Raw genomic sequence first — 21282 nt, forward strand, 5'->3', positions numbered from 1 at the left:
ATCTGTACAGATATTAGCTCAAGGGCCCTTGAGAGGTGCACCGCTGAGCCCCTTCTCCACTGTAATACCCACACTGCCTTGCTGCCGCACGAAGCGCAACAACCATGAGGGAGGGACACAGGGTCGTCTGCTCATTTGCCATGGCGGTTGGCTTATCAAATTGCACTCCTGGTGTCTTGAAACTGAGCATGAGAGCTGAGCTTCAAAACAAAGCGGCAGGAATAAATTTCCCTTGTTTCAGTCTGTGGAAGCATGGGACTGTGAGCGACTGTGTATTTTTTAAAGCAAAGTTTTTGCCTCCTGCAACACAAACACTTCCAAATGAAGTCATCATCTGGTGCCAGCTGGGCGTCCAGATTTGATGTACAATTTTAACAAGTTAGCCGCGTGTCCCATGAATTACCCTAAGCAGCGAACTCAAGAAAAGTTGGCTGTTTTGGTACGTGGTTGTCAAAATGGTTCTTGTCACTCATGTCAGATTGTTTTTTTTCTGCCTTAGACCATTTTAGGCTGCTTGTCCTCTGTTCTGGAAAACACCATAATTACCCTGTTTGTGATGAAGCTAAAGGGCGTATTTGTCCTTAGATTTTAACTTTCCTGTCTGATTGCCCTCAAGTTCAGCGTCTTTCCTCTTCCGTCTGCATTTGAAACATACATTGTTTTCTTCAGCCATTGTCCCGTGCAGTCAGTGTCTGGGGCCGTTTGTTTTTGCCTTTGTCCCGCAGCGTCTTCTTTGTGTTTCGCGGCGGAGTGACAGGATCGCGGCACTTGGCTGAGGGCTTGTGTTTGGTAACTGCCCGTGGACTGAGCTGAAGTGTTACAGTCCAAACAGGTCCTTCAAGGTCAGCTTCAACAGAAAGACAGCACATAACGTGCAAGGTCACATTCTAGACTAAAAGCAATAAGTGCTTTATTGACAGAGAAAAGAGAAAAAAAAAAAACACAACAAGCAGGCAGATGTGCAACCAACTGATTAATAATAAAATACATTTGTGAGAGAGAGGGACAGGGGGAGGGTAGAGGGCAGGAAAGAGAAGACAGCTACCTCCTGACAGTATGTATGCATGTGTGTGTGTGTGTGTGTGTGTGTGTGTGTGTGTGTGTGTACGCCTGCATAGGTTTAGCAGCAGCACATTGATCCTGTAGTGGGGCCTAAAAAAATCTATTAGGAATCCAGTGGTTAAAAAAAGAACAAAATGTGACGGGTTGGTGCTGATGGCAGTTTCCCGGGTGCACAGCCTCTCTCTCTGTCTCTCTTCATGCCTGAATCATTTCCTATCATGCCTGTGTGATTTGTAAAGTACAGTGTGAAAGTAGAGTTAAAAAAGAAGATCACAAACAACTCACTTCTCCTGTTTTGACAGTAATCTACGTATCATTTCATGTTTTATGACAGAGACAACAGTCACCATAGGTTCCTTTTTTCCATTCAGTCACTTTATGAACAATGTGCCTTTTGTACCGCGCCTACCATGCTATTATCTTTTTATGAAAATAAGCAGAGGGTATTGAACTGTCGTCATCTTTTATGTGCCTTTATCGTTCTCTCTCTCTCCTGCTCTCTGTATCTCTTATTCTTTCTCTTCCCCAACCTGGCAAACCTGCCAAGTGAGTAGAGCTCCAACGTGGATCAGTCAGTGGCAGATTTAGATTTGAGGTGGGGAAACCTAAGTCCCAGTCCCAGACAAACCTGTTTCTTCAAGAACTCTCTGAGGGACAGGAGGACTGCAAGATTTCCATATGCTCTGCCACCCCCTTGTCCTCAGTGATCATCTACAGTAGTCCCCTCACCCCCCCATACACACACACACACACACACACATACACCCTTTTTGCTCCTTGGAAGCGTATACCAGCCTTTACAGCTCACTTTCTAAATCCCCTCTCTGCAGAAACTTCTCCTCAGATGTACCCACCCCTAAACCCCCATCTATCAACTAGTTGGCAGTGGCATTGTTTTTAATCATCAGAACCTCAAAATTATTATTATCGCTTCTGATGCGGCAATTAAAACTTCAGGTCAGAGGCACAACGAGCGGTGATCAGCAGCCGAGCTGAGAAGTTTTAATTAGACGATCAGAACCATTAATGCACAAAAAAAAGGTGTGCGCTGGGAAATTAACGGGAACGTCTTAATCAGGGTTAGCGACTCCGAAGAGGAGTCAAGTGAACAGAGAGCAAAAAACAAATCATTTCCGCACCACTGGGACAAAACTCAATTAAATATGCATGCGGAAAAATGGAAATTTCTCAGCATCGGCTGCACTGACTGTTGGAAAACTATGGCAAAATCTCACGGCGGGGTCGGCGACCTGCTTATTGTTATTCTTGTGTAATAAAAATGAGAGAGGGGCCAGATGCTGGGGTCTGGGTGTCGTGCCGTAGTTGTCCATCAGTGGCTTTCCGCTTGACTTCCTTGCGGCTCTACCATGCAGGGGGAGAGGGAGCAGAGGAAAACATTCTCTTCCTGCAAGCCGTAAATTTACAAAAATAAAAACATGGTAATTTTCAAGTGTGTCTGTGTATATTTGCCTGTGTGGCTCAGTGATTTCCCTGAAACACACATGCACACACACTCTCACTCATACAACTCCCTTGAGAGCCAGAGACACAAAAGGTTCACTGAGCTACGCACAGGGAGCTGCAGCCTTGTCGATTAATCTGCCAAAGGTTCATAAAGTTATAACTGGGCTTTTTTAAAGAGCTACAGCAACTCTTGGTTGCAAATTGTAAAATAATCCTGAACTAAACAGACATCTTCCAGATCCTGTTTGTATTAATTAACTCCTGATATTGCAGGGGGTTTGTCCCCGTGTCAGTCATGTTGAAACTCAGCAGGAATCTACAACAAGCCCCGTATCTGTGTTTGATTAGGTGAAGACATAAGCTTCAGTTTAAACAGGTAATATCTACTCCTTTTATATACAGACCCTCCTGTGAGCTCGCTCCATACAAGCTGAGATCACTGCAGGGAGTCTGTGTGCTGATGGTGTAGCATTGCTCTCTGAATGAACAATAAAGTCAAGTTATTCATAGTTTTCCATATCTTGCGTATGTGACTTTACATCTTCTATAAGATGATTACACAAGCTGTTTGGACATAAGCTGCCTCGTCTTGTATGTCAGAAAGAGGCAGAGCTGTGACCACGCCACTCACAACCATTTTTTAACTCCCACATTCTTTACCCGAAGCTGCTTTGATTACAGTCTGTACACGTTCACACAAATAATGCACTTCCAACAGCGTTATTAGGATTTGAAACACCACTTGATTGGGCATGATATCATTCTGGCACACAAACAGAGACTCTGCATCAAAAACCAACAAGACCTGTGGGGCTTGGAGCTTGTGGAAGAGTAACTTTGTCAGCGCAGAGGGGCTAGACTTCCACATAAGCTGTGTCATCCAGCGCTGAGTAGAAACAGGACCCGAAAGAACTTTGATGCTCTTATTTTTGACTGAAGATGAAAAAGAACTTGACCTCTTCCAAATGTATTCAAAATAGTTTCTTGACTTTTTCCTCAGGTTTTGGCCTTATACAGACAGTATATGGCACTCCTTTGCGGCCCTGCACTGTTTCCAGTAAAAATAGTGTCACAGTTAACATAAGCAGTTGGAAAAATTAGTTTCAGCTGTTGTGTTCAAATTCAGACCTGTCTATTTTTTCCACCTCCCAGTGCTTACTGAGGTGTCTCCTTCTTGACAATTAGCACACCAGGCTAAAACAGACTGTAAATAATGTCCAATGCATGTGACAGTGTTGTTTTTCTTTCTGATATTCATTAATAAGGCAGAATGCTTACTGGACTCTCAGGGAGGTGGGGGAGTTGGTCCCACAGGGAAAAGTTGTTCTTTCATGTAGGTCCCCACAGATTTTATCTCATTGTATGCTATCATGCACACAAACGACTTGAGGTAAACAGCTTAGTGTTACCATAGCAATCTCTATTGTAAGCAATGGCAAAAAGCTGCTGTGGACAGAAACCCTTAGCATAAATAATAGTTTAGACAGCTTCCATAAACCACTGAACCATAGCATGTTCCTCCTCATGGGAAGCTCACAATATTAAATTTGTTTTAAAGCATGCCCTACCTTTGAAAAGAAAACACTGAATGTGTGCTTAAGATGTCTGATAATTCAGTTAAAGGCCTGCTTTTATGCTCAACCAGTAGCACTGGGTCTGGACTCACGCTCCTTATTGTTAACAGAAAATCACACATAAATACTCACTAATGGAAAGAAACAACTGTGTAGGGGTCATTTCCTACAAGGAGCTCGAGACTGCAATGCAAAGGAAATCGGTAGTTAAAGCATGAAATACTGATCGCAGTAAACAGAAAAAATGACCTCCCCTGCAACATCCAAATGACCTCAATCTTCCTTTGTAGAGTATTTCTAAAAAAAAAAAAAAAACTTGAAAATTTATGTCTTCCACTTCCTAATAGTTTTTCCAGCTGATTCCTTTTCTTTTTTTTTTTTCCCAAAATTGCTGTGTTCTAAAAAGTGACCCTTTCACCCCCGCCTGCAATTGTCTAACACTAAATTGTGCGGTAATGTGCTGCTGATATACAGCCCTCTCAAAACTACATAATTCCTGAAGTCATTGTTTCAGAGAGGAAGCCCACAATGTAAATACAGTAACTGAGAAAGCATGTGTGGGGAGCACGCAGTGCATTGTCTGGAGACGGGGCGATCTGTAAACTCCTTCAAATTGTATATCCTCTAATGATTCCACAGCTTTGCAAAAGAAAATGAAAACAGGATTTTATGTTGCACCAATGTGATTTACATAATGCTGGCAATGGCTCACACATGATTGTGCTTGGGTTTATGGCTGAGGGAAAATGAAGAGGCTCGTGCTCATTGTTATAGAGAGTGAATTGAGTCTTTAAGATAGAACTTTGTTACCTCTGATATCACAAATTTTTTGTCCGCTGCAATGGTGTGTCCATACCACAGTATAGCGCATTATCTTAACTACAGTGTGGCTGAGTTAAGGCTCAATGCAGCTTCACATGAGAAGAAATATGCTTTGGTGTGCTACTTAACTGTTTTCACAGAGCCTCAATAAAACCAAACTTTATACACTACACTACAACTTTATATAACTTTAAGAGTTATTTACAACATGACAACATGATAAAGATCTGGCCTTGATTTTGAGTCTGGGAAATGCTGTTGGAAGGTGAACTTTGGTGGCCGTGAAAGTAAAGTGAAAGGTTCTAGAGTGCATTTTCTGCCCTAAAAAGGCAGCTCTGGATATGGAATGCCACAGGCAGCTGTTCCTGCCTCATCAGAGGACATGTTATAAAGATAGCCCCACTTGGGTTGAAATAATGCCACCCATTCCTGCCCCAAAGCACACTCTATCATGCTCTATTGTTCAAAGAGGCCGCAAAGGGGTGAAAAAAAATGTTGAGACTGTGCATTATGTCTTGTTAAGAAAAACATGTAAAACACAGCAACTACAACATTTTTTGTTTCATGTGTCCATGTTGCCGTCTTGGCTAGATCAACAGTGAAAAAGCATCAGAGGGTAGAAAGAGCTTATATGCACAGGTTATTATTTTCCTTTTAATAAAGTGAACCCATCAGCCTGTACAGGAACTGTTATTGAGTCTAACCCCACCGAATAGCCAACATGAGAACACGGCTCCAAAAAGCCCAAAAGTACTCAGCATATTCACTCGACATCCTGACAGCTTTAATGCTGTGCAGCCCCCCACTCAGTGGCAGGACCACAGCCTCTTGAGGTGAGAGTGAAGATAACGTTTCACAGTGTCTTTAAAGCGCTGTCATGTGAAGGATTATGTCGCCGTGTATTTGCTTCTTGTAGTACCGTAGGGGGTCTGATACCTATCTGCCAGTGATTTTCATCTGCCTGTTTTTCTTTTCTCCTTTTTTTTCCCACCACTGCATTAAATTCCGCGCTGAGCAAAGAGGTGTGACTTAGAAAGATATGTAAAGTATCTGTGTGTCCTTCCAGTCCTGTGCTGTTATTGTTAAGTGTGTTTGGATGTTATTAATAGCATCAGTCACTGTTGTTCTATGTTGTTTTTCCACTGTGATTTTTAAAATCATTACAAGTTATTGTATACTTTGTTTCTGGTGAAATTGAACGTGAGCACAGCCCTCATTTAAAAATACCTGCTTTTATTGGGTTAAAAGAGAAATTATACTTTTTAAATCGTAATACAAATGATTTGATACTGAACAACTTTAGCTAATCTCATATCTTTTTTTTCTGCTCTCGTTTCCATCAGCTGAAAGGAGTTTATGCACTGAAACGACCTCAGGAAAATCCAAGATGGCCGCCAAAAGGAAAGGTGGCCTAAAACTCAATGCTATCTGTGCCAAGCTGAGCCGCCAGGTGGTGTTCGACAGCAGCTCCCAGAATGCAGAGGGAGACCAGAGTGTAGCAGACAACAGTGAGCGTGGCAGTTCCCACTATGATGACAATGAGACCAACTTCCCCGAAAGCCTGAGCCTAAGCCAGAGCCTGGAGGAGGACCAGAAGAGACGCGAGGCCATAGAGAAGTGGGTCAACGGCGAGTACGGCGATGAGCCACCAGCTCCTGATGATGAACAGGAGCATGAACTGAAAGCCAGCACTGACGAAGACGGCCCTCCTGAGGGGGTGTACATGGTACAGCCCAAAGGCTGCAGTGATGATGAAGAGGAGGCTGAGCCCAAGGTGGGGTCTCAGGATGGCAGTTTCCATGACAACAAAGAAGGTGAAGACAAGCCTTCAAAAGATGACGCCTACTTGCCACCAAGCGAGCCCCAGAGTCGCCAAGCACCTTTCTCCTCTCCAGGTATGTTTCCTTCTGATGTCCCTGCCATACTTATCCATTTTAATACTTCCTAAAGGTGTAGTATGTAACATTTCCGCATTAAAATGTCTGAAAACCTCTGTACCTATGTTATATATTTTGTTGGTAGAACGAAGTTCAACCCCAAAGAAATCTGGAATTACATTTGGTCGCTCTCAATGGCATCACATCCCCTTGTCCCCTTCTAGTACATATAACTTCCTGGGAAACATTGGAAACACCGATAGGCCAGAGAGGGAGGAAGGAAGTTGGCGACCTAGCTAGCTAACCACTCTTTTGTTTTCAATTGTTTGGATTGCTCACTTGTAGATAGATTTTCATTTGCAGTGGTGGTTGTCTAACAGTAAAGACAACATGATCCCACGCTACTTCACAACGTCATCAGACTTCATCTTCTGTTATTGCTTAAATTGAGAGACTCCTGATGCCAAAAATCACATACAGTGCGTTTAAATCAACATTACCTTTGCCCTTCATAAAACATTCCGCTCCACAGTATTATGGGGCAAAGGCTTAGATAGAGCATGGGTGACATTGCCACATCCACATAAGCTTAAGTGTGTCCATTATTGGAAGGACGCGCTAGAGTTACATTATGAATAGCCAGTGACATTATTACCCTAAAGACTGATTTAACTGGCTGGCCAGGGGGGAAACAGGAACTTGTCACTGTGTGGTTAACTGTATGAAGAAATTCACAAATGGAGTAGGCTTACAATGTAAGGCCATTTATGCTTACTCTCCCAGCAGCTGTGGGCCAAGAGCGCATGGCAGGACCAGGCTAAGCTTCATATTACACCCAGGATTACATATTGAGTCTTTGATTTTCCCTAAGCTCACTAAACTTAGCCACTGCTTCAAGCTCCTCCATTACATGGAGTTGTAGTCTGTCATGTGTGTGTGTGTGTGTGGGGGGGGGGGGGGTTCACAGATGTCACATCAAAGATATCAATTGTCAGATAATATCAGAAATGTTCAACTTATATTGCAATTGCCTTAAGTATGTTATTATATTCTCACAAACAACAGTGGCTCTATGTATTTATTGTTAGCAGACCTGAACATATTTTGATATATTCCTTAATGCTATGTGCTCTTGTAAATGACTTATAATAACCCCCGTTTAATTGTGGCATGATGTTCTCACGGTATAATGATATGCTGATTATCAAATAGATAAAGCAGGCCGAGATACTTCCAACAGTCATTCTGAAGTATGTGTTAAGTTAAAGAAAACACCTTTTACAGTTATACACTTTCTGACCCTTGAAACTAGAGTCCTATGCACCATAGGAGAGGTTGGCCTTTGTGTTGTGGAAATTAAAACAGAGCTGTAAAAAAGAAAAAAAAACTGCTCGGTTATATGAATAGATAAAGCACTGTTCACAGACACCCTGAGAAAAAAAAAGAGCAATTTAGAGGTGAGACCGGTTGTTGCGGTACAAAAACAAGTTTTGTTTTGTGCTTGCTCACCTCAGTTTAACTGTTTTAGGTCTTTCATCTAGGTTAAGTTATCTACCTCAGAGTCATGTACACATTCTCTTTTTGTCTCCATTTCTTTTTGTTTTCGCTAACTGCACAGCAACAGCTCTGGCCACATACTGAACTGGGGGCAGGGGCTTCTCAGAAAATGAAGCAGGTTTCATTTCAGAAGCAAATGAAAAAGGCTTTGTGGTTTTAATTAGTCATTTTGTGTGTATTTCATGGCCATAAAAAAGCATGTCTGTAAATATGTATTACTGTTGTGCAGCAGGCCTACACCTTTCCTCCACTGGTTCCCTTACTACTTTACATCTCACAACAAAGCCAGAGTGTTTGAAGACTGTGGGGAGAGCATACTGCATCAGTTGCAAATCTTGTCTTTGGAGTGTTTTTTCAGAGTTGCTCTTTGTTGATTGTAACTAGGGCATCTATATTGCCATGTTTCTACTCAGCTCACAATTAAACCATTTTTTTCCCTCTCTCTCTCTCTCTCTCTCTCTCTCTCTCTCGCCACTGTCTTTCAAAGGCTGATGCGGAGTGCACGTAATTATGCATATAAACATAGTGGCTTAATTATCTCTCACAACATCAGTGACAATGTAATTAACAAACATTGCAAGATCAATGAGAGAAACTGCGACCTTCAAAACATTTAACTCCTCACACTGAGGCATCGTGCGGATTTCCTATCAGTGCAAAACCCCAGAATACTTTTCCTAGATAATTTAGATGTCGCATTAGAGCCCTCATAAGCCAGTCAATGGAAAAAACCAATGAATAAAAACTATGAAAGCAACGACAGAGACGCTCATAACGATAGATCAGACAGGCTTGACCATGACTTCCATTTGCAATTCTGGGTTCACTGTAAAAGGTTATTGTTCATTTCAAGCTGTTTCAAAGCTCTCTCTATTTACTGCTTGTTAATTAACTAACCAAACAGTGAGGAAGTTTGAAGCTCGGTACATTTTTTTCCGTGTGTATCAAATTAGTTCAAACAAATGCACATAATGCCATTTATTCAAAGCAACTGTTTACTGGGATACCACTGTCCATTTAAACAAAACGCACTTAAACTAATTCACTAACATGAACACAGATTGCTTTTTGAAACTCTATTTCAATGATTGTACCATCTAAAAGAATCCCACCATTCGGAACTTTGTCCAACTGAACTCTGCTGAATGTTGCATTTTATTAGTTTTTTTAACCAAATGGTTTACATTGTGCACCCTCAAGTCCTAGATTAGTCCATATATAGCCACTAGCTTGCACCTTTATCGTCAGCGACACCTCTGCCTCTCAGTCCTGTGAGCAGAGAAGCTATGCCACACTGATGGCCATGTTTGGTCAGCCAAAAGGAGATATAATGCCCATCTGTTATCATATCTGGGAGAGGAAATGTGGCCTAATTGCCTCAAATATAGACAAGGCAGGTCTGTGTCGTGTGCTGGATTTTGCTTGCCTGAAGTGTCAAGATTAGGAACCACTTCAATGTAGATTTTCCAGTGTCACCTGAGGGGAATGTCACACACGTTAGTGAACAAAAACAGAAAATGACGAGAGTAAAAGAAAAAGAGAGGTTTATTTATTTATTTAAAGCGAGTGGGTGGTAGCATTAGCGGAGGGGTCAATCTCACCTTAACCCATGCACCCATACTTAGTTTCCCTCATGGTGTCGCATTGCATCATTAAGAGGCAGTCAGATAGGGCTTGAGTAGAAAACTCATTTACATGGTGTTTTAGAAAGGTTATCTCCTGTCAGTCCCAGTCATAATCCTTTCAAGTCCAATCATTTGCCTTTCGTTGATAGCTCGTCACATGGCTCTGCTGATGAATAAAGAGACACAACTAATTTTTTGGAGAAGGCGATGATAATGCTCGCAGCAACTAGAATATGAAAACAGGCATGCCAGTGCTCTCTCTGCAACGGCCAACAACTGACCCAAGTGAACAACAAATATCATAAATGTTTTCTTTAAGTTGATACCGACATTCGCTACAAAACATCGTACAGATTCAACTGTGACAATGTTTTGCAGCAAATGATTTAGATTTTCTTTAATTGGAAATTTTTAATCATCAAAAGATGTATATTGCTCTTTTTAAATATCATTCCTCACTCAGTAACGCTTAGATCCATTTTCTGACTCATACTGGTGTGGGTGGGTCTGCCCTAACTTTAGAGCTATATGATATACTGTGACCTGAGATGCTCTCATAAATACAGTAGCAGTAAAATCCAACCAAGCACTGACGTTATCAACACCTAAATCAAATGAGAAAAATGTTCAGCCAAATTACATGTTAACATTGATATTTCAGATCTGTTCCCTGTGAGGGCATGTACTGTTAACAGCTGAAGAGCTTAAGCAAAAGCAAAAACTATATAGATAAGGTCAGTTCTACTGTGCCCAGCATTAGGTACATGTATATACAGTATTTCACACTCTGTGGTTTCAGTACATGTGAAAATGTTGTTTTGATAAAACTAGAAGGAGCAAACATGCAGGTATTTCCTCTCAAATACCTGATCCATTTGTCTTCAATTTTTCATGCCCTTTCGATCCACCAGATACTCTTTCATACTGATCCACTGAGCAGAGGAGCAACCCCAACGCAGTGAATGGAAATTTGGGGATTAATTTACATGCTGTGCAGGAGATGTGAAAAGCAGGACACGGCGACTGATTTAGCAATAACTGAGAAATCTGAGACAAGAACAGAAATATTTGTGTATTAATTACCCGGGTGGTAGGTGGTATTACCTCTTGCCAGGCCATCTGTGCAGTAAAACAAATTTTTAAAAAAAGGTTTTGGACCCTGGTCCTGTGACCGTGCCAAGGAGGAGCTAAGAGGGCCAAAGCTTTTACATGACCCAGTTGAAATTATCATCTGGCGCATTACTAGCATGTCTGTGTTCTGGATTTGTGCCGAACATCCAAACTGACGTAACAGGAAATTTTTGAATTGCTTTTGATCCGGACACTTAACTGTTTGGGGGAAAGTCCTCCCTCTTTATTTTTTGTCTTTGTTTCTCTCTCACACACCCTTTCTCTGAACCTGTTCATGCTCTGCTTTTTTATGCAGAACTTGATTCCACTGCTTTCAGGCCAAATCATTTTTCCCTTTTCCCCACTCTCTGACCCCTTGCGCTAACCTGGATGAAAGTTAATGGGCCAGAATTAATCTCCACATAATGCAATTAAACTATACATTGACTATATTTCGCCTATGTCCTTGGGGAAGTTGTCCAATTTAATGGACTCTTAAAATGAAAGTGATGTTTCAGTTCACAAATGTGTAAAAAGAGGAAAGGAGGAAAGGAGTTGTTCTTTTCACTCTTGAAGGTGACACAATAATCGTCCTATTTTCAAATACCTTATGCACAAATTCACTTAATGAATTGCATTTAACGCGCCATAATTTCTCAGTAGGTACTAGTTCTGTGATTTTGTTCTGCATTAGTCATTATGTAAAAATTTGCAGAGAAATGTGCTAATAGTCTCCTTCATTTCCCAGAAACTGTATTTTTTTTTCTAAAGCTTCCTTTATATGTTGTTGTCTCGCATATACATTCTCTTAATGTGGTTACTAAGATTTCACACTTTGACATGTGAAATATTTCTTCAAGATATATTTCTTTAAGATTAACCTCAAAGGTTATTATTTAATTCATTTCTAATTAAAGAATTACTATTATTGTGATAGCATAGCATTATGAGCATAGAAAATCAGAAAAGGTTTGTTTGTTGAGTGTGTCCTTTGGTACATTCACCTGCAAATTCTGCAGGACTGACATATACTGCAACCAAAACAGGAAGAGCATTGCCTCAGACTGCTTGTTTGTAGACACATGAATACACAGACAGGTACAGATGTTGTTGTAGCTTGCGGTAGAGAATCACTTTTCCTGTTGTTAAATTTGCTACAGTTCTCAGATAACAAGGATATTGGCATCACATCAATTCTAAACATTTACTGTTCACAAAGATAGAACAATGGAGAATAAGGTAGTAGATGTAGTTCCAGTAGGTAGTGGGTAGCAGCGTGTATGAGGTGAGAGAGAGCTGTTTCACTAACTGGACTGAAAAAAAAATATATTATACTATTATCACAAATTACTTTGCCAGATTATTCCATTTATAGCTAATGTATCTGATGCCAAACAAATGAATAAAATGGCAGATGTGGTCTATACTATCTACTTCAGATACAGAGCTTTGCAACAGTGTAACACTTATCAACTAAGCATCAGTCAATTCAAAGTAACTGATTGCCTTTTCTGGAAAGACCTATTTGCCACAATTACAAACACCAGTGAGGGAGTTTTACTAAACTCGATAACTGTTCAACTTTACTGGTAGCAGCATTAAAAGAAAAACTCTTGCAACTTACCATGGAGCTCACCATTCTTTTTCTCTGTGCAGGAGAAGCATCTGCCCTGCGAGACTATGCAGCCAACACCATGAATGAATTCTTGGGAATGTTCGGTTATGATGACCAGCAGGTAAGGGATGAGCTGACCAAGAAGATCAGCTTTGAGAAGCTCAAAGCCGCTACCTCAGACCCCTCGTCCCTCAGCAGTGAGGAGGCCTCACGGCGTGCCCGCTTCTCCAAGTATGAAGAGTACATTCGCAAGCTAAAAGCTGGTGAGACCTTACCTTGGCCCATGCATGCTTCCCCACCCAAACCAGACGACCTCAACTCAAAACTGGCCCAAGACACGAGCACTACTATGCTCCAGACTTCCGGGTGCCTCCCAGGGGCTGAGGCACAGATCTACCCCACCAACCTGGACCACAAACCACCAGGTGGGTCTCAGCTGGGCACTTCTCAGTCATCAAATCCCTCTCACATCCAGAACATGGCATCCCGAGCCTCCAAGTATGACTTCTTTATTCAAAAGCTGAAGATGGGTGAGAGCCTACAGCAGCAGAACGGTAATGCTTACAAGCGACCCTCCAAGTACGACTTGGAAAACGTCAAGTTCCTGCACCTCTTCAAGCCTGGTGAGGGCAACCCTGACATGGGCGGTGCCATTGCTTTTAAGACTGGAAAAGTGGGCCGCCCATCGAAGTATGACATCAGAACAATTCAGAAGCTCATGCCAGGAAATCCCGAGGCCTCACTGATGCCCAATGTTCTCGCTACAACACCAGGGAACCCAGGAGCTCCTGGCATTCCCACCGTCGGGGCAGCTGGGCCTGGTATTGCTCCAGGGCTCACAATGGACCAGACGGGCCACATAAGCTTCAACACCTCTGACTACCTAAAGTCCAGCTTCTCCAAGACAGACTCCATCACCACAGGCACTGTGTCCTCTGTTAAGTAAGTCTTCTCAAACATCATAATATGAAACTTAGAGAGCACTCAGAGAGCGCATTCCTCTGCCAGCTTTTTAATTTATTTACAAATGGCGATACTGATTTTTGGAATACCTTAATCATGTCTAGACATATGTGTACATAAAGAATTGCAAAAATTTTTAAGCAACTCACTTAATTTATCGTGTAAATATAGTACCACCAACTACCACGGTTGTTATACAAAAAATTCTAAATGGTCTAAACGGTAAATGAGTCAAAAATGGGTGTGGCCACTATGAATAGATATATTTGACAAGGGAATCTCATCTTTTCTCTTAAATGTGAAAAATTTATGTATGAGAAATATACATATACAAAAAATGTTGTTTCAGATACTGCATTACTTATTTGCAAAAAAATCAGCTACTAATAAATTGGATACCTTGTCATTACATCTCCACTTTGAAGTTTATTGGCAGACTGAAAAGATCCCAACTTCCACTGGAGCTAATGTGAAGCTCACATTCTCTTTAACAGCTACTGTGAGTCAGTTAGCCTAACGCAAAGGTAATTGCTACCTCCACAGCAGCCAACAGGAGTGTAGTGTGAAATAGCGCATAGCGCCCAATAGGTCTGCGACGTGATGAGTTGCGAAGGCACATGAAGTGTTTACTCGCTGTAGCACTCCATGGAGACTGATTTAGCACAGTCATCGCAAAGTGACTGACTTCTTTCGTTTGGCTAGGGTGTAACAACTCTCCCTTTAATTACTTTGGAGCCAAGACTAACCTCCCGGCAAGTCACAGGGGCCGACTCTACACTGCCTGACGAGTGCACTTTAAAGGAAGCAAACGAGGGGTTTGGGGAGTTAGCCTACAGTCGTGTGCACGACCAGTAGGAAACAGCTCCCAGAGTCTGTTTGATTGGTTTTGACCTTGTCTCTAGTTAGTCAAGACCTATCAAAGACACTGTTCAAGAGCCCTCAGGCACCTCTCCCTTAGGCTTTGGCCTTTGTCAGGTTGGGGCTCAGTGAAGCTGCAAGCTTGGCTGGCTGACCCAGTCTGGTGCTTGTATACAGGGAGGAGAGGGGGTGCTCAGGAGAATCTCTGGCAGCACATCCTCCCCTCTGGGCCAGATTAACCTCAGGTCATCCCCCTTGTGGAGCTGCTCACATGGAGCTAAATGCCATTTCTGAAGGAGAACAAGCAGAACCAATACTGTATTATCACTGTCATTCCATAGGCAGTATTGCTACCTGCTTCATGAAGAGAGTATCAGGTGAAAAAAAGCACACAGCCTTCCTTCCTCATGTTTTGAACTGAACTTGAATGAGTTGAAACTGGTACTAAGTCATCTAGCTTGATCCATATGCATTTGAAGCTGCACTGTTGTCTTACATCTTCATTTGAACTGAATCCAGACTGATTGGAGACAACTTGTGATCAGTATTAGAGTTAAGGCCCTTAGAGATTGTCAGAAAAGACCTTTTCAGAGCTTTTCTTCCACATCCCCATTATCCCATTTTGCATATGAGCACTCACCAAAATACCCGCATAAAAGATTAATGTCCCTTTGCTCCTGCATTTTGCCTTTCATTGGTTGGGAGACCATGCATCAAAGTGTGCACCTTTCAACCCTGATTCATACGGCACATGAAAACGCTGTTGTGCCACAAGAAAATGTATATTGATAGTCCAAAGTTTGGGAGCGGCTTGGAAGTAAATATTGTGTCACTTTGTTTTTATTAACAACAGGCAGTCCAACCTCACCATTAATCCTGTCTCTTTTGTGTTTGCTGTTGCATTAGGAATGGCCTGCCACCAGATAAGCCCGCCAGCGATGACATCAACCTCTACCAGAAATATATTGCCAGGTATGCAAATCCCTCAATTTGCTACTGCAATGAAAAAATATACCCAAAACAGAGATGAACCTTTTTTTATCGTCCAATGTGTGTTTTATGCAGTGATGTAACTAGATTGTAGAGTGGTGTAAGGATGTTCTGTGTGCAGTAAATTGATTAAGAAAAGACTGCAATTTATGTGCTGAGGGGGGTAGAAGGATGAGGGGTAATGAAAGTGAAATGGTTTGATGGTAGCTTACTGTAACTGGTTGAATAAATGCTTATGGTGTGTATAACATTAAAACATCGAGGAGAACATAATTCTGCGCAACTCTGCTGTTAGCTGTTAACTGACACAGAGAGGATATGAGCTTCGGCCAGGTTCTTCTCGAGTTCTGTTGTTTATTGTTGAACACATGAGAAAACCACGGATCTAAAAAGTCAGTCGTTCACACCAACAAAGACAAAAACATCAGGGGAGGGGAGGAATCTTTTGTTTCTTTGGACACAGAACAATGTCCTCCCTTCTGGATTCATTTTGAGCCGACACTAGAAAGGTGATTATCACTTGTTTGTTTATTCCATTTAAAAAGAGAGAAAAACAGCATTTGAAAAGCCAAAGTGGCTTTGGCGTTAATGATTACTTCTCCAAGCCATAACATGAAGGGCACAAATCAAAGCCTTGGCACTGACAGACACACACACACACATACACACCCGTCCTCTTCTGCACACACATACACACACACACACACAAAACCCCTTCCTTGGACTGATTACATTTTGCAAGAAGATTTAATTAAGGAATTTTTAATGAGGCTTCTGCTGGCACTGCCAAGAACTGTTTTGATATTTGCGCTGCATAATGCATAAAATTTGTCTAAACATCTCGGCAGTTGATGCACGGGGAGGCTGCAGATAAGCCCAGATACAGTTTCAATTTCCGTGTTGGGGTTGGGAAAAAAAGAGAAAGGATAGAAGAAGAGGGAGGAAAAAAATGGAAAAGGAGGGCTCATAAAAAGGGCAAATGTAGCACGGAGAGGGGAGGTAGAAGCAGGGGAGGGGAGTTCTCTTTGGAGCTTGGGCTAATGACTGCACATTAATACTAAAAACCAGCTTTGTAAACGTGTTCATATTCAGTCCTAGTGAAAAGAGAAAAAAAAAGTTCTTCATCTCCTCACCACACTGAAGTTTGATGTTTTAAAGAGCTTCCCTCGTACCGTTTAGTTGCAGTTTTCAGTCTTTAAATGCTTTCATGCAGCCACTATTGCTTCGGCACTTTGATCTGTGTATCTCTATTGTAACTGGAGATGCGCTGCAATCTCTGTATCGTGGCGATATTAATATTTAATCTGCTGCTGAATAGCAGCGGCCCATTAGGCCCCCTGACGCGGCAAGTGGGAATTGTCCAGAGGCAAAGTGATACAGCTGGGCAGTGAGCAGAGGGGTGGGCCATACTCCCTGGGGGATGGGATAGATGGCAGGTTTGTGTGTTCATAAGTGTAAATGTGTGCGTGTTTCTACATGAAAGAAGAGTATAGAAAACCCTAATGGGTGAGACATATGTTGGCTTTATTCTGTGCACACAACTTTTGGTTTTGTCTCTAAAAGACCCATCAGACCTTCCCAAAGCCCCCTTTACCTCCATCATCATTTTCCACACACACACACACTCAGACACACACTCGCACAGCCAACTTAAAAACAGTAGTGGATATGGCGTTCAATTAGCTTAATGAACTCAGCAAAGTGATCTGTAAATGCAGCTCTGGGATAATCCTAACAAGGAAAAAAACGAAAGAGAGAGGGAAAAAATATTACTTAGCCCCCTTTTCCCCCCTCTCCTCAGCACTACCAGATGGAGTTCTTGGCAGCAGCAGTGCAAATGTTTATTTGTGTGTTTTCACTGGTAATTGGAGGATTTTAACAGTCATCATCATCAGGCTTATAATCACCACCGTAAAAGTGGCTGTGCTATAGCAAGCAGCAGCCCTTTTTTTTAACTAGCATCAGGCTAGAATCTGTATTTTTGGATGAGAGAATGAAAGGGGTTTGTGTTGAAAGATAGACAGAGCTGTGCCTACTTCGCAGGAAAGCTAACCCTTTTTCTCACTCAGTAAAATTGTGGTTAACCTGAAAGAACTGTGCATTGATTTGACAAGGGTATTCACAGCGATAAGAAATAAAGTAGTCATGGGGTTCCCGATCCTTGAGTGGGTGTGTGTATGCGTGTCGAGGGAAAGGGTTTCAGTGTAATAAGTGTCTCTTACGGCTGCTTTGGAAATAAATGGAGCTAATTCGGCTGAAATTGGTGTGACAGACGAGTAAATTGTTGCAGCAGTGTGGAAAGCACAAGTCAGTCTGAAGGTGTGAGTTCTGTCACTTTGAAGGTGAGACGAGCATGACGTCTTTCAAAGCTCCTTCACCTGTTTCATTCTGTGCTTTTCTTGGTATTTCAGATGATTTCTTCACAAATCATTCCTGATTTGCTGTTGATTATTTTTGAATTGCATTTTTACAACCTGTTTTGTCATTCTGCTTTTCCATCCGTGTGACTGTGCTGGGTAAGGAATGTTCCGGACGTGTTTCCCAGTCTTGCAGTTGTTTTAATTCACATCTCTGCGTAGCTGTCAAAATGTGGAACCGTTAATGTTCTTCCTGCGACTTGGTTTGGTTTTCAGGTTCTCTGGAAGTCAACACTGTGGACACGTGCACTGTGCCTACCAGTACAGAGAGCATTACCACTGCATGGACCCCGAGTGTAACTACCAGGTGAGCGTGAGTACTTAATCACTTTTTTGAACTCACCCAAATACACATTTTACATTTTCCTTCTCTGGGTTGCACACATCAGTATAAAATAAGCGCTTGACAGGTCAGATTCTGATACAGTAAGGAAAATAGGATGGATAAAGATCATCTTGTTCCAAGTGCCAACCCTCACTGGTTTCAGTTTTTCGTCGGTAAGGTTACATCAGGTGACTGAAAGCTTAGAATCTATTTCTTTGTACATCCCAGGATATACAAATGTGTCACTTTTGTGTGGCCACACCCAATCAAAGTCTGCTTTGATGAAAAGTTTGTTGCCCTTTGGTTTTGCCGCAGAGGCTATGGGTGTTAACCTCCATTCAGTTTGCAGGCATATTCCAGGCAGTTGTTCTTTGACAGTTGGCCTTTTATCACAAGGTTAATTGTAAATATGCTCGAAATACTCCTCCTCCTTTTTTTAATCTATGTGTTTCTTTTTTCTAAAGACATCTGCCACTGACTGGGGGCCTGCCTTTAATCCCCTTTCACGTTATTAATCTTATCCGGGTCCCGGGAGTTGTCATGTATGGCACAGGAAAGAGAATAAACACAGAGCAGATCATAATACAGGTCTTGTGTTTGCTGTAGCATATGGCCTGAGAGAGTTAGACAAACACCGGAAGATTTGTCAAAGATGTCAAAAATCCATGCACAGCTAGAGCTGTGTGTGTTTTCTTTCCTTTCCTAACAATTTTCTGAATTAAGCCATCTTCAGCCGTAATCTCCTTTGTCTGCTCCTGATCAAGAGAGATTACTGCTCGATAAATATTGTTTATGTGGTGAAAAGCATTACAGATCCAAGCTTTCATTTTCTGCATGAATCCCACTTCACAGTCTGATGGGACACGTTCTTGGAGGAATACAAAGGAAAATCATTTCATGTCATTATTTAGAGTGTTAGTTCAGGTTATCATGGCAATTTCCACGGTCAGGTCCACATTTCTCTGTTGCTTTTGCGTTGCGCGGAAACACAGATATGCTTTGGAAGCCAGCACTCAGGGATGTCAATACCCTGAAAAAAACAAGCAAGCAGTGATGAGCAGCCCCTTTCGAAGCGATAACTCATGAAATGTTACATGACACACTCTCCTGGAATATTATCCAACTGCCAGCCTCAGGCCGATTGGCTGAGTCTTAACATTCTCCTTTCATGGGCTTGTACATGAGCGAGAGTGTGCATCTTGCCACACTAGTGGGAATCCTAAAATAAATGTAGCAAGTGACTCCCAACCTTCATCACCACTCAACTGAAAATGAGATCTTTTTCCCAGTCAGCTCTCTCCATGGCCTATTTTGGACGGCTTGATGGATCGAATGTACCATGACCGCAGTTCAACTTATCTTCCGGTCATCATTAACTATTAGATACCAGAAAGGCCCAGAAATAAGCTCTGGATTTTTCAGGAAAATTATTTTAAAAAGCGTTGAATCAAAGGCATTCATCAGCCCAAGATTAAAAAATCCTCCTGAAGTGTTTGCTCCTACAGGAGTCAAACATCTCAGAAATATGCAGTGGGAAACAGGCCAAGAGAAGGGAATGAACAGCTGTGTGAGATCTTAGCTTTTTACTGTGCACAAGTGGAACACATGACACAAAGCAATTACCCTACTTTGTACAGTAATTAGTTGCTTTTTAGAATGGTTCTTTCTGATGTTTTTCCCTCAACTGGAGATAAATATGGACTGAAGACAGAAACGTCTCATTGATTCGCTCTTCTCCAGTTACAGTTTCTGTAACATCAGCTTAAGCCCAATTACAGCAGATTTGGTTGCTGCAGGTCTCTGTGGAGTGACTTTACCGTTTTCCCTTCCTGATTCCAGGGTGTGGGAAGGGTTTTTTAAATTTATTTATTTAATTATTCCGTAATTTTAGAAGGCAGGTCTCTTTGCATATCCACTCATCATTACAAGCGAAGCCTTCACAAAAAGCAAGTGTTAATGCTTTAATTAAAAATGGAATCATATCTCAGCGAATTGAAAGGGAAAACGTTTTTTGGTTGGCTTGTTTGTTTGTTTGTTTCTGTTGTCTTCTGTTTTCCCCTGTGCACGTCTGAGAAACCATCTGCATGGAACATAATTTTTCCAGAGCCAGAAACATCAGAACTGTGATCTTGCATGTCAATTGATTCATCTTAATTAAAAAAAAAAAACCTCTCAGTGGAAGGGAAAACGCAATGTAGGGGGAAACATAATGTAAGACAGTGGGCGTATGGGGAACATACTTCATGTTCCATGTGGAAGCTTCTCCTGTGCTCAGAAAGTCCCCGAGCCTTTGGTGCTGCATTTGGATAGGGCACAACTTTATGATATGCAAAGGAAATCAATAACCACAGAACCTGTCAGCTTTAAAGACGTCCTGGCCCTCTCCATTGCAGTGTGCACAGCCCTCCCCAGCTGCCAATTGGCTCCTGCATGTTGCAGCTGCTGCTTCCACAGAGATAAAGTGACTTGTTGCTGATTCTGTGACTGGTTTAAATAAACACCAACCTGTTGCCGTACATTCTCCCCCCCCCCCACACCCTCCCCTTTTGCAGAGGTTTACCAGTAAGCAGGATGTAATCAGGCACTACAACATGCACAAGAAAAGGGACAACTCCCTGCAGCATGGCTTCATGCGTTTCAGCCCTCTGGACGACTGCAGCGTCTACTACCATGGCTGCCACCTCAATGGAAAAAGCACCCATTACCATTGCATGCAGGTACACTACAACGACTCACACCTCCTCCACCACCTACACATGCACCCACAATGAACCCACAGTCATGTACAGTAGACCTGCGTACACACAAAGGCACACACACGGAAACAGAAAAATATCTGCAAATATAACCACACTTGTTTGTCACAAACATTACAAATAACCCACAACTCACCATGCACATAACAAAGTGAAATGTGATGTTGAAGACATCATTTTATGTTCCAGAGCCACAAAATAAGTGTGGTTGACAGTCAACCAGCTCACACACAGAATACGTAGAGCCTAAAGCATGGTTATGTTCCA

At 42.0% G+C, this 21282-nt stretch overlaps 1 protein-coding gene across 8 annotated transcripts in view; it reads left to right on the forward strand.

Annotated features, from left to right (window-relative positions):
- Positions 1–21282, forward strand: part of casz1 (castor zinc finger 1) — a 169757-nt gene that overhangs the window by 128356 nt on the left and 20119 nt on the right. For 6 of the 8 annotated variants that reach the window (XM_046397585.1, XM_046397588.1, XM_046397587.1 and 3 more), the window contains 5 exons: positions 6266–6817; positions 12748–13648; positions 15434–15499; positions 18151–18247; positions 20812–20976. In XM_046397585.1, coding sequence (XP_046253541.1) covers positions 6310–6817; positions 12748–13648; positions 15434–15499; positions 18151–18247; positions 20812–20976 — 1737 coding nt within the window. In that variant the 5' untranslated portion in view covers positions 6266–6309. The remainder of the gene's footprint in view (positions 1–6265; positions 6818–12747; positions 13649–15433; positions 15500–18150; positions 18248–20811; positions 20977–21282) is intronic. The other 2 variants (XM_046397583.1, XM_046397590.1) reach the window with 1 other exon arrangement.

This window comes from Scatophagus argus, chromosome 8, assembly GCF_020382885.2.
Source record: "Scatophagus argus isolate fScaArg1 chromosome 8, fScaArg1.pri, whole genome shotgun sequence".
Classification (NCBI taxonomy): Eukaryota; Metazoa; Chordata; class Actinopteri; family Scatophagidae; genus Scatophagus; species Scatophagus argus.